The sequence below is a fragment of the Porites lutea genome, chromosome 2 (genome assembly GCF_958299795.1).
Source record: "Porites lutea chromosome 2, jaPorLute2.1, whole genome shotgun sequence".
NCBI classification, from domain to species: Eukaryota; Metazoa; Cnidaria; class Anthozoa; order Scleractinia; family Poritidae; genus Porites; species Porites lutea.
In genome coordinates, this window is record NC_133202.1 from 46,757,717 (window position 1) to 46,771,091 (window position 13,375).

A 13,375-nucleotide genomic window follows, 5' to 3' on the forward strand; every position below is an offset into this window, starting at 1 on the left:
AATGAATCATTATTTTACACCATTTTATTTTTTTTTATATTGAAAATTTTCTCATGTTTGTACTGGTATACATTGACTATAAGTTTAAAAAAGCATACAAAAAAATCATACTCTGTCATAATATATCAAACGATATTACCAAGTTGTAGTTTGTCAAAATTTAATAATCTATATTATTATTATTTTATTTATTATAAGGTAAATCGAGGGTACCCCTTTTACTTCTAGTCTGAGTTAAGGTGGTATGATTTTTTGCTTTAATGTTTTAATTTGTGCTGTAATCCTTTGGTGTTACCAATCAAATGTACCTATTTCCACAATTGATAGATCTTTACTTTGCATAGTACTTTTTTTAGTTTATTAGCATTTTTACATGTATAAATGAATTTGAATTTTTTTTGGTATATTTTCTCTCTGGCCACTGTAATGAGAAAGGGTTTACAGTTTCCATACCTGGTGAAAATGAATTGTTTCAATCTTGTCCATGCTTTTTTCCAGGTCTGATTCAGTGTAGAGCATGTCTTCTGTTGCAATGTTACTGATTTACACATACAAAAAGTACACGCCATTATCAGTTACTTCAACATACACTGTGGATGACAACAGTATCAGACAGCACCAAATACACATACCAGAATATCTGTATAACAAGGGAAAAGGAAAACCAAAGGACAAGAGGAGAAGAAAGACTTGCTTACAAAGAATAGGATGATTTTAGGGCAAAGTAAACCTTGAGTAAGAGGAGACGACTTGCTTACGAGGAATATGATGATTTTAGGGCAAGGTAGACCTTGAAAAAGAGGAGAGGACTTGCTTACAAAGAATAGAATGATTTTAGGATGTAAACCTTGATCTAGATACAGGGTACCTCTAGCAAGTTCTAAGGTACATGAGTCAAACTTTAATAAACCATGGACAACATGTTTATTATTATGCACCATGACAATTTTAAATTGCTTACCTAACTTTGACATAATCTGAGAGTAACCATCTGAATAAGGAATTAATGAAATATATTTCATTTATTTATACAGTAAAGAGCCATTCAGTTACATAATTTATTTGCATGACAATCATATACTTTGCAACATACATTATTGTACAGTTAATTGTCTGTAACGCAAATATCTTTATGACAAGGATTTAATAAGAAAAAATTTGTCCCATTAAAAACAAGCACAAGTCTAGGTACCTGCTTGAAGAGTAAAACTGAAATGTGGCTAACTACTGTACACATGGTATGAAAGGTTTACATAAGGCAAGAAAGGTGAGAATCATGTGATGCTTTGGAGAATTACTGGGAGCTTTGGCAACCACTTAACATTGTAAAAGTAAAAGTACTTTGAGCTTAACAATGATCTACATGTATTTACTATTGTACGAGCCTTGATTCCAAGGGTGAGGAGAGCAGAGTGCACTGGGGACAAGTGAGGAAAGAACTGTAGTGCTGTCTTAGCCAAGGGCTCATTAACCCCAGTTTAGAACTAAATCTTATAATAATTATAAGCAAATTAATATACCAGCAGTAATTTCTTTATTTATCAAATTAATGTTAATAAATTAATGTCAATTATTATTATTTAAAAGAATAACAGTAGAAAAAAGTGCTGTAAAGAGAGAAAAATAATTTTGTCTACTAAGGTACTATAATATGTTCAAATACCTGTATATTGCTTTGGTTGCATGTGTCATGAACACTCTTCCTTTAAAAGTAGTCTAAATAAATAAATATGTTAAGTTTATATTATTATTATTGGATGCATTATTTTCTGGAATCCAACTGATGTGAAAAAAGTTTCACTTTTTAAAATGATAGCAATTAGTATGACATAGCCCCATTAAACTACTCTAAACATTTGGAATTCCAGCCACAGTCAAATAGGAAATTCTGATATTTCTGAAGTATATCATGTAAAAATCATGCTATTATTTGTCTATACTACTACCCGCAAAAGGTTTGTAATTTTCACATGTAGGTATTTCAAATTAAGCTGAAATACCACTGCTCAGCCAATCAAATTGCAGTAATTTCTCATGTAGTAGTATAAATTTATTTATTTTTAATTGATAAATCAATTCTTGTACCTTTTCTAGAAACCAAGGAAGAGCCCCACAATGATCCAAGTGAAAACTAAAAATGCAAAAAAGCAAAAACAAATGATTACATGCATTTAAAAGATCTCTAACAGTCACGTTGCAGAGGTGCTGTTTAATGTTGCATAAATGTATAACGCTTCAAGCTGTATGGCACATACATATAATGACAAGGCATCCTGCTCTCAAATTGCAACTTGAGCTGTAGGCAGCATGAAAATTACAATAATTTTTGAACATCCACTACACAATAGCGATAGTTTAATCTGAAGATAGAAGCCAAGGATTTTTTACACAGTACTAACCAGCCCAAAATACTCTCTAAGATAGGACTGGTACTATACATGCAATGTAAAGTGTATGCCCATCTTTGAGAGCAGTCAGTCTTATGCACCAGCTCTTGGTGTCTGTCTTAGGGAGTTGCTATATTACAGAATGATGATATTACAGCAACTAAGATTTTAAGTTACTGGGTATAATAAATGATAGTGGAAAATACAATCACGTAGAACAGTTAAGAAGTTCTTTAAGTTCTTTTTTTCCTTTTTGCTTCTAATGCAAGTAGCCACGGGTCACGCTTATGATAACAGTGCAGTGGAAATCTCCAGTCTCCAGCCCTTAGTGACAGCCTTGCTTCACACTTACTGACTGACAAGAAGGAGGTCAATTTCTGCTGTGTCAATTTCATCAAGAAAAGGAAGTGATTCCATTCCAGACATTCCAGGATGAATTCCGCAGTCCAGCTGGAACAAAAAGGGTAACAAGTTAATGAATCTTAAGACTTTTTAAGACAATAAACAACTACATGGCATTACTTACTACTTGTAGCTTTCAGACGAGTATAACTTGCAATTTTCCATTTTTGTCACAATAAAATGGATAACAAACATTATACTTGGTTGATGAATGTCAGTTTTTAATCCCCACACAATTATTCTCTTTGATGACGAATTTTCCATCCAAAACTAATACAATGCATAAAGTCATAAAATTTCACAAAAATACCAGCCACTTTAATTAATTCTGCACCAGTCTGTAACCCTTGCATGCTTACTTCATAATGCACTAACTCCAGGAAATGCGGGCTTCTAAAAAAATTAAAGGAGCCTGCATAGCAGGTGCTTGGAAGTAATGGAGAAAAGAATGAATGGAGTATGCGAGGGAGTCACACGAAGCAAGGGGAAGTGCCTGCCCAAGAGGCGGTGAGAAACAATAATACTTTCAAAGGCCTCTTGGACAGGTACTCCCACTCCCCTTTCATGTCTCTTTTGCACACCCCATTCTTTCTTGCATATTACTTCCAAGCACCTGCTACGCAGGCTCCTATACACCTACACTATACACACCATGACTTTCTTTCCTTTGAACTCCAAGATATGACATGATCGCCCAACCTCCTGCCCAGAACCCCTGTAAAGAACCAATAGGGCACCTGTTCCAAGACATTTAGAGGTATGATTTCCATAAAACCCCATACATTTAATTATTATGCATGCAGCATTTTCATACTTTTTTGCGCAAATAGTTTAATATGAATAAAGTTGAAACATGTATGCATAATAAATGTATGGAGCTGTAGGAAAAATATCTTTTTCATTTGAACAGCAGCGTTAGAATCTGCTCTGACGATGACACATTACAGGTCACTTTTAACTTGTTGAAAGTACTTGGAATTCTTGGCATGTTCTTTTATTTCTCTTACTCAGTCAGTGTCCAGAGAGTCCTGTGGTTAGTCCGGCTACAGTTTGACACTAAATGAACATGTTGTCAATAGAAGACAAAGAAAAAGGGGTGTCTGTTTTAGAAATTATTATTTTTTGACATTATACATAATGCATCAGTCAATTCCAGCTGCGCCCAGCTCTCCCGGGGCTGGCCCCCGGGTATTAGCATTTTTTTTGCCCTGAATGGCAAACATGGTTTTAGTATTGACATAAAATTATTGACATTAATATTAATAAAGCACTGTAAAGTTATATGTGATGAATAGGTTATTAGGATGTTCTTAAAAAAATATCAAAAGAAATTTGACTCTCTAACCAAAAAACGTTGATTCACATTGATAGCTCATGAATTTTGCTATGTAATTCTGGCTTGATAAGCAATGAAGAAATACATGCATAAAATCGAGAACATGCCTTTACAACCCCCGGTCCTTGACAAATGAGCTAATCTGCTTTTTTTCCACTAATATCCTCTGTTAAGTTAAATTCTGATAGGAAACGTGTGCGTGTCAAAAGCTCGGGAATAGCCCTGGGGATGGCAATTGCCCATCCCCCCAGCAGCGTACAATTTGCAAATGCCCCACCTCCGGAATGCAAATGCCTCGCAGTAGCCAAGGTGGGCGGGGGCTGGGTGTAGACTGTTCACAGTCCCCTATTTTTCCATGAAATAGTTGAGATATAGTGCGTCTTACCAGCTGCCATCTTGCATGAGTGTCAAAACTACTTAGGGGACGGGGGGTGGTTTGGGAGGAAGCAATAAAAATAGAGGGACTGTAATAACATTACTGCAGCTCACGTTCAGGAGGCGTGACAGGAATTTCACACCTTTTGCCATTCATTAATTAAGAAACTCTGCTGGCGATGAAAAACATAGCATCGATTTCGCGTATTTTCAAATATCTCCTTTGGAAACAGTGATTTTAGACAGTTTCTGGGATATCCCTCCAAATCAAATCGGAAAATACTCACAGGTCAAGCATTTTCCTAATCGAAGCGCTAAGCATGCTCACTTCACCACAGATTAAAACTGTTAACCCGCACAATAAAAAGCCAGGCTTTTCTGACAGGTCATCTTTTTGTGTCGGCATAGCGTTAAATTTCAATTCGTTTGGCAGAAACTGTGTTACAACATTCCCTTGGCCGGGCTGCTTCAAAAGCATGTTTTTTTACGTGATTCATCCGCAAAATACCAAAAATCCTTCGTGTGTTTGCGCAAGATGTGCATTACATATAGAAAAGACGACTTGTCAATGGCTTGTCAGTGTCCGCTATTTAAACTAAACCCTGTTGTCAATGCAAATTAACATCTATTGTCTAATGACCAATCAAATGCCTGCGTTGCTGGTACAATGTGCTCCGTGAATGCGAGCTGCAGTGATGTTATTACAGTCCCTCTGTTTTTCTCACCTCCCTCCCCCTAGAGCTATAATCCCCGACGCCCACCCCGCACATTTTAAAATCAAGTTGGCCGCCATTAACGGTAAGACGCGCTTTATCTTACCCTGCTAGCAGAGTCGCTTCGATCTTTCCTAGATTAGTCAGGAAAGAGGACAATCGAAGGAGACTCTGTTCGCAGGGACGACCTCACTGAAAAATAGGGGACTGTGAACAGTCTAAGCTGGGCGCAGCTGGAATTGACTGATGCATAAAACTACACGCATGCACGTGTTCAGAACCACTAACAGAACGAAAAACGCATAGGGCTTGAAGTTTGTGCTCGATCGGCAATATTAGTGTATATGAAATTTTAAATCCGAGTTATATTTTTTACTTTACCCCTATTTTGTTGTATTCAATTTCACTAAGCTTTGTACATTCCTCAAAGCACCAAAGCACGCGTTTCTTGGGCATGGATCAAATTGAGCAGTTATTGAGTACAATGTACGAAAGCTACGACGATCAAACTACTACACTATTACGTTGGCGGCTAAAACAAGAGTACCAAAACTTACAATGGAGTTATTTTCAGCAAGTCACTCTCCTCTGGCGGAACATTTGAATCGGGTTTTCTTTTCACCGCAGCACCCGCCATTTTGATTTTGACATCTTCATAAACGAGCCCGCGTTTAATTACACTGTGTAATGTTCACGAAATGTCTCTCTTCTCCTAGTAGTGTAGTCCTGAATAAATCCTGAATAGTGTTTTTGGCTGATAGTGACTGACGCTTTGACAGCTTGTGTGATACCGTTACCAGTTTCCAAAGCAACCATCCTCCGAAAGTAGCGACCCTTTGAAAGTAGCGATAAAATTTCACGGGTATTACATTATGCCAAAAGAAGCGACCCTCCGAAAGTAGCGACTTTTCTGTTGATTTCAGAAGCTCTAATTTTCAACCTACCTCCCTCCCGGATCCATGTAGCCTAAGCCACACACAGATTGATCTCCTTAATTTCGGGTTTTAATTCGGATTTTCCCACCCTGAGCATCTCTGTTATTTTTATATGGGTGTTGCCCCCGGAATTGAGAAGTGTGCCTCCGCAAAGGTACATGCATCAAACGAATTGAAATTCATCCACAACGCGGGTTATGCAATGTTTAGCCTCATTCACGGATAGCTTTATCTAGAAACATTTTACAATCACAGACTAAAGCTTGGGACAACACTCAATCGCGCAAATAAAACTGCTCAGTCCCTGCCCCCATCCCACGTTGGTTCGATACGTGTACTTGTAATTTTTCCTGAGTTCCAACATTGCATTTCGGGGAAGCGGGTGGGAGGAACGGCAAGGAAAAATGATTGCAGTACTCACTCAAACTTCCATCGTAGAAAATACATGGCGTTGCTGCATATTTGTCTTTTAAAAGGATTACAGTCTCTCAGAAGTCTTAGAGATTCTTCCCTTACTAAAGTTTGAAAGTCACAAGTCAGCGGATAGGTGAAAGAAGTCAAACGCAGTCAAACGTCGGAAGCGTTTTTCAGTTTATTTAGTGAGCTTTTATTTGTCTAACTACGTGAAAACATAGGCAACGGTTAATTTAAAAACATCATTTAAGAAATTGTTCCAATTGTTTAGGTTCACGCTAACCAAAACTTCAGAAAGTCGATAAGGCACACAAGGGTAACTGGAAACCTTAGTTAAACATACCAGATTGCGCATGCTAGCTATATATAGACATATCTTAGTGCAAGACGAAACCTCGATCTGTCTTGTTTCACAAGATTTACTAAAGTTAAGGGCTTTCAAATAACACTGCTTAATAAAAATAAGGACCTGGCGCAAGTTAATGTTTTGTGTGCCATAGGAGCTTTCACGACTCGTCGATGATGCCTGCACTGCACTATTAACTGCAGGTTTGACTTTATTCTGGTTCAGTCACTGATGGTTCTTGGCAGCACTTAGATTGAGTGAATCAGTGATACAGTTTTCCTGATTTCTTTTAACACATATGTTATAATTAATGCAATTCAAGTGCTATTCGCGGGTAGAGCAGTTTCGTAAATTTTCTTTTAAAACTACTGAAATAAAATGCTGAAATACTGAAATACTCGAGTCATTGGGCCTTATAACACTTCCTTAACAGGCAGTACAGATGGAACCTGGAAGCCTTGAGCTTATAATATAAACATACTAAATGTTACATGTGTGCTATCTTCTCGATAAAAACACACTGAGGCAAGTAGACTAGCACCGCTGAGAGAACACAGAGTAACTGTTTTATAACTATTTTTTTACTTTAATTCGCACTGGATCGCTCTCATTTAAAATGCTCCCGGCATTCAATAGTGCAATTCACTCAGTGTTGCCAGTAGTGTTGAGCACTTATCCGCGTATCTAGTATCTTACTTCTAATCTAGGAAATGCTACCATTTGTTTTTCACTTCTTGATAAGAAGACCGTTTGACCCGTGTTTACTTTTCGGGTTGGAGTCACTGATTATCACAGCAGACTTCTTCCGCTATAAGTTTACACTTTACCAATTTATGGCACAATGCGTCATACAAATCCTGGTAGGTACCATCGGAGCCCTTGCTCTGCTTCCAATCCAATAACATTTTAAAAGCTTTCTCTGATAGTTTCTCATTTTCTTTATGATATGCGGTTATTCTTGCTTGGTCAATTCCCAGTCGACGCCCCACTTTTTGCCAGTTGTCGGCAAGCATGTCGGCAAGCTCCTCTAAATCGTCATCTGAAGGAGTACCTGTCTTGACTGAAATGACAAGGGCACGAAGTTTATGTAGTATTAATTTTTAAACCAAAATGGTATTTAAGCTTTGTCTTGGACGCCTTCCCCCTTCCCATGGAATGTGATACTGAAACGATGAATGAATTAAATATGTTAGGTGCGGTTACACAATATATTTTCCCCAGAGCTCCTCCTGGGGGAAATAGCTTTAGTCCGGTGGCTTAGTGCAAAATTTTAGCGAGATCTATACAGAGCGGACAAAAGCACCAGAACTTTGCATGGTTGTAGCTTAGGGCGTGTTAGTCAATATTAGGATCGGTGCCCACTGCTACCTCTTCAGGATTTGCAGCAACTACTCGCTAAAGTTCTTCAACAGCCTTCGATGATGGGTGCCCTGTGCTGAAAATTGCAATCCCTTGTTTTTTGCCATTCTTTCATGAAAATCACATAAAAAGGCAAGTAGATGGAAAAAGAAACTGTATTAATACTTTTATTATTGAAACCAATGACTAAAACAAGTCAACTTAGTAATATAGCAATAATGATATACCATGGTGGGTACCCTGTGCTAAAACTATTAATTCCCTTTTTTTACCATTATTTTGATGAAAATCACATGAAAGAGAAGTGAATGAAAAAAAAATTGCATTATTATTGAAACCAATGACAAAAACAAGTCAACTAAATGGAAAATCCAGGGAAGATGTTTTTGGCGGAGCTCTCGCGCGCGAAGCGCGCAGAGCAGCACCATGGGTAAAAAAATGTGGTAAACTACCCATCCGAGAAAATTTGGTAATCACGTGACCGTACACCGACCGCCCGCCCGCCCGACCGTCTGTCCGCACCACAGACATACCAATGTAAAATAATTCAATTAACAGGTATGGCAACCCAAATGCAACTCAAGGTTTTATTGGAAAGAATTCGCATGGCCGCCCGGACTTTTAGAAAGAAAAAACAACAACAAAGTCGTGTCTTTTTCAACGTTGTTTTTGATGTTTACACTCACGTGGATAACAGAGAAACTGAGCTAGAGCTAGTTTCTGAGAACAAAAGAGAAGAATTTTGTAGGAAGAAAAACATGAAAATTCAAAGCGGCTGTGAGACAATGAGAAATGCTAGTGGCCAGCCGAGGTGAAACTGAGCGGCACTGAAAAATAAAAGCGAACATCAACACAGGAGACTAAATATTGGGTAAGAATTCCTCCATAAAAATAATGTGCAACTAGGAAGTTTGACGTTTAGTCCTACAAAACAGCGTTGTAGTTGTGCAAAACAACGGCAAAGAAGGACGAAAAGCGTGCTGCACGTGCAAATTTTGTTGTTTTGCTAATTAGAAAAAAAAGCGTGCTACACGTGCAATTTGTTTTTTTGCTAATTAGATCTATTGATGCCATTTCCATTGGCCTCCCCGTTTAGCATTAGACGAATTAATTTTTTTTGTTTACAAGTTTTATTAACAAGAGCTTCGCTTTTAGCCCTGGCTAAATCTATATATTAGATGCGTCCTCAGTCCCAAATGGCCTTTCAAGATGGCAGCTTGAAGGTGTCTTTCATGGACTGTAAGTACCTGCTAGAATAAATTGCCGTTTTTAGGGGAAATTGTGTACAATTTGAATCACGACAGGTTTAAGTGAAGTTTTAAGCTCTTCTTGGCGATAAATGTGTTATCGAAAGCCACATTTTCTCTTCACATTTTGTGCCAATTATGAATGACTATACTGAGTTTATTTTCGTACCTGTTAAAATTAATAATAGTAAAAATAGCTTCTTTCTATAGCGCTTATATCCTGAACTCATGGTGCTTTACAATGTTAAAGAGTGAAAAAAAAACAGCATGAAGTAACATATTGTTAAAATCTATTTGGAATTAAGAAAGAACAAGAGAAGGAAAAAAAAATTCATCTGTTTTAAAATTAATTTGCCATTAAAGTTTATATATAATGATAATAAGTCACGCATAAAACTGAATATACATTCTATAAGTATAAGTATATGATCTGGAGATATTAAAGACGTTTTACAAAAATATTGACTTACTCTCTAAAAATTGTGTAAAAAGATATGTTCTCAGTCCTTTCTTTAAACTAGTTAAAGATGGTGACTTGCGCAAATCTTGCTAATGGTAGTGAGTTCCACAGTTCAGGGGCCGACACACTCAAAAAGTCTTGTCCCCGTGAGTGTTCGAGGTTGTTCTAACAGCTGCTGAGATGCGGACCACAAGTTCCGGGAGTGCATTTGATAACTACCGGTAAGTCTGTCCGCTAGATAGCTGGGTGCAAGGTTATTAAGTGATTTGAAAACTGTCAAAAGAAGTTTAAAAACAACATGGTAACTAACAGGAAGCCAGTGAAGGTCAAAGAAATAACGTGTTCACAAAGTTTACGAGTCCGAGTAACGATCCTGGGGGCAGTGAATTGCAATTAATAGTCTATTTTAGATGTAATAAAAGAATGCACAGCATTTTCTTTTTCCATCTACTTGCCTTTTTATGTGATTTTCATCAAAAATGGCGAAAAACAAGGGGTTGTAATTTTCAGCACAGGGCACCCATCATGGAAGGTTGTTGTAGAACTTCAGCGAGTGGTTGCTGCAAATCCTGAAGAGGTAGCTGTGGGCACCGATCCTAATATTGACTAACATGCCCTATAGCTACAACCATGCAAAGTTTGGTGCTTTTGTCCGCTCTGTATAGATCTGAGCCTTTAGCCACCTGACTACTTGGGTAAGGCTAACCCTGGGGTTTGATCACTTTCATATTTGCTGTTACACGCTGATAAGTTGCCCAAGGGAAAGAAAAACTTTGACCCAATTTCGTAGTAAACGTTCTTGTAAAAATAGAGGAGTGACAAAGCACAAGACGTTTCCTGCTATTTTACCCATTTAATAAAACCTTGACAGCAAATAAGTTTAACGATAATAATTCAGTGTTTAACAGTAATTTGAGACCACAAACTCCCTCCCTTTTTCCCTTACTCCCAATCCCCTAGCCCCTTCAACGCCTGTCAGGCTGGCTAACAAAAAAGGGCGTCGACTTCATTGAAGCGTTTAATCCAGGTTTTCCCTTTTTTCTTCCTCTTTATATAATTAAGGGAAATTGTCACCCGCCAGTCAAATAATAAGTCCACAAAATTGGCTTAACGATTTCTTAAAGAAAGAATCGTTGACCACTGATGCAGAGAAAACGTCTGTACGTTACAAGGTACGTTTGAATTTATTAAACGTAAGAAAATTCACATTAGCAATCCAAAGTAGTAATCCTATTGTGTTTTCAAGTTTTGATATTAGATGTTTCTGTTGGTTTCCGTCCGCAATGTTGGAGCTCATCCAGGTGAGCACCAGCATGGCGTCTCCATACAAATCTCTATAAGTTTGGGTAAAACATTTCTTTGGATATCTCGTTTACGAAATATTCCTCTGACCTGAATCTTGGCGAGGGTCTTTGTATGTGTACCTCCTTTCATTTCCCAGATTCTGGACTTTATTTGTTGAACGGTTTTGATTTTTATTTTGATCTATTTTGAATGGCGTGACGCTGAAAACCAGCAATTGACCTAAGCCACTGATTTTATGGTTGCTCCGCAGGTGCGTAATTGTCTCATCCACTAGCTTGATCAATTCCTCTTTAAATTTCTCCTTCAGGGCAGTTGAAATCCGTCGCGGAGTTATAATCACCAGTACTTGGTTTGGTGCCGCCATTACTTTAGTACTAAGAGGGTCGCACCCTCACACTGCTCGGGCGGGCCAAACTCTCCTCATTTTGGCTGTCTTTGTATTACTCAATCTCCAGACAAACTTCGCTGGGAAAGGTTCCATAGACGATTTAACACATCTAAAAACCGTTGGATAATTTCCTCACTTGCACTGACACGGCATACTTTCGCTTCCTTTAAGCGATATGGAGTGCCTCGTACGAAATTCTATTTATTTGCCTTGATTAGCATCATGTGCTGGGAAGCCTGCGCTTCTTTAAGTAGCTTCAAATTCTTTGCTACAACCACAAACTGTACTTTTCCGATTCTTGAGATTTCAAATTATGATTCGCGTCACTCCTACAGGCGCAATTTTTGTTTTGTTCTACATAACCAGGCTTTTGCACGTTGGAGCTAGTTTGGAATTGCTGATAGGTTCTTTCGTGATGATACAGACCTTAAGATCGAGGTTTGGTCATTTTACTGCAAACGACAAACTGCAGTTTGCGGTTAACGGTTTCACGTTAACCGTCTGCCCACATCTGGGAATTAAGATTCGCGGGAGGTAGCTCGCGGCGGCCACGTTAGTATTCACTCATCCACTTCCTTCTATTTTAGCTGAGATATTGTCTTCAAAGTTACTTTTTAAAAAAAATAGAATTCGATAATCAATAAGCAAAAAAGTTCTAAAAGGTCTAATTCTTCTTAAACAGTGACATTGTGATGTTGTAGGATGCAAAAAACCTTGCGTTAAATCACTTACCTCTGGAGCGTGGACTAGCCGTACAAACGTGACCCTCAAACCGCAATCCGGACGGCAAGGCCCTGGTCACGTGATTTCTTGACGTTCGCGGTTCGTGGGAAATGCCGAAAACTCTCAATCTTAAGGTCTCTGATATTTACTGATGCTCAAAAGTCAGTTTTGAACTTGCCCTCTCGGTTTTCCATTTCCATAAGTGTGAAGATCTCTTTTGCAAAACGAAATTTCGGACATTCTCTACAATCTCTTTTTGTACTTAGAATAATATAAACTCGATAAACAAGAAGACGATAAGAAATAGCAGCGAAGATAAAGTTTAAGCACGGCAACAGGGAAACGAATCTAACCCGGCTCTACGGGGGAATCCTTACCTGGGTGGTTAATAATTGGTATTCATGACGTATTACTAAAATTAACCAATCTGATGCTTGCAACCCTCGCAACCCTTCCATATAAGCCAACAAATCAAAGACTGTGTTGCTAAGGGTGCGAGTCGACGCATTTGTGGAATGGAGAGCATTCTTTTGATACCTGGTAACCGATTGCATATTAATTTTCAGATGATAAGTAATCGCCTATTATCACACAATCCAAAACAGAATAACAGATTACTCTGACTGAAGTGACACCAACCTCTAGCATTATTATTCGCACGACCCGAGCCTGAGGGTACAGTTCTTCCATTTTGTTCAGGAGGTCGGAACTGCGCAGGACGTGGACAATCAGCTTCTGAAATAAGTAAAGATATTTAATAATTATTGAATGAGGATGAGTTTCATCTGAAGAATTATGGAGATCAAGGAGGGTGTTATCTGCCGAGGCCGATTAGGCCGAGCTGGTTATGATGAATGGTGTGTGGGATTTAGCCAATCAGAAGCGGAGAAATATTTTGAATGAATAATAAATTATTCCTATTCTACCGGAGCAGTTTAGTTGCATTATTGTATACAGCCACTAACAATGCAGCCTGTTCGAATTT

At 38.2% G+C, this 13,375-nt stretch overlaps 2 protein-coding genes across 4 annotated transcripts in view; both read right to left on the reverse strand.

Moving 5' to 3' along the window:
* The window catches only part of LOC140927098 (cleavage and polyadenylation specificity factor subunit 3-like), a 28,507-nt gene extending 22,596 nt beyond the window's left edge, over positions 1–5,911 (reverse strand). The window contains exons 1-7 of the mRNA XM_073376754.1: positions 5,771–5,911; positions 3,441–3,504; positions 2,740–2,837; positions 2,086–2,131; positions 1,664–1,716; positions 962–991; positions 454–538 (exon numbers count right to left, since the gene is read on the reverse strand). Of these exons, the coding sequence (XP_073232855.1) occupies positions 454–538; positions 962–991; positions 1,664–1,716; positions 2,086–2,131; positions 2,740–2,837; positions 3,441–3,504; positions 5,771–5,850 (456 nt within the window). The 5' untranslated portion in view covers positions 5,851–5,911. The remainder of the gene's footprint in view (positions 1–453; positions 539–961; positions 992–1,663; positions 1,717–2,085; positions 2,132–2,739; positions 2,838–3,440; positions 3,505–5,770) is intronic.
* An 814-nt stretch (positions 5,912–6,725) lies between these two features.
* Positions 6,726–13,375, reverse strand: part of LOC140928833 (death domain-containing ATP nucleosidase-like) — a 43,051-nt gene continuing 36,401 nt past the window's right edge. For all 3 annotated transcript variants that reach the window (XM_073378626.1, XM_073378628.1, XM_073378627.1), the window contains exons 4-5: positions 13,030–13,125; positions 6,726–7,968 (exon numbers count right to left, since the gene is read on the reverse strand). In XM_073378626.1, the coding sequence (XP_073234727.1) occupies positions 7,688–7,968; positions 13,030–13,125 (377 nt within the window). In that variant the 3' untranslated portion in view covers positions 6,726–7,687. The remainder of the gene's footprint in view (positions 7,969–13,029; positions 13,126–13,375) is intronic.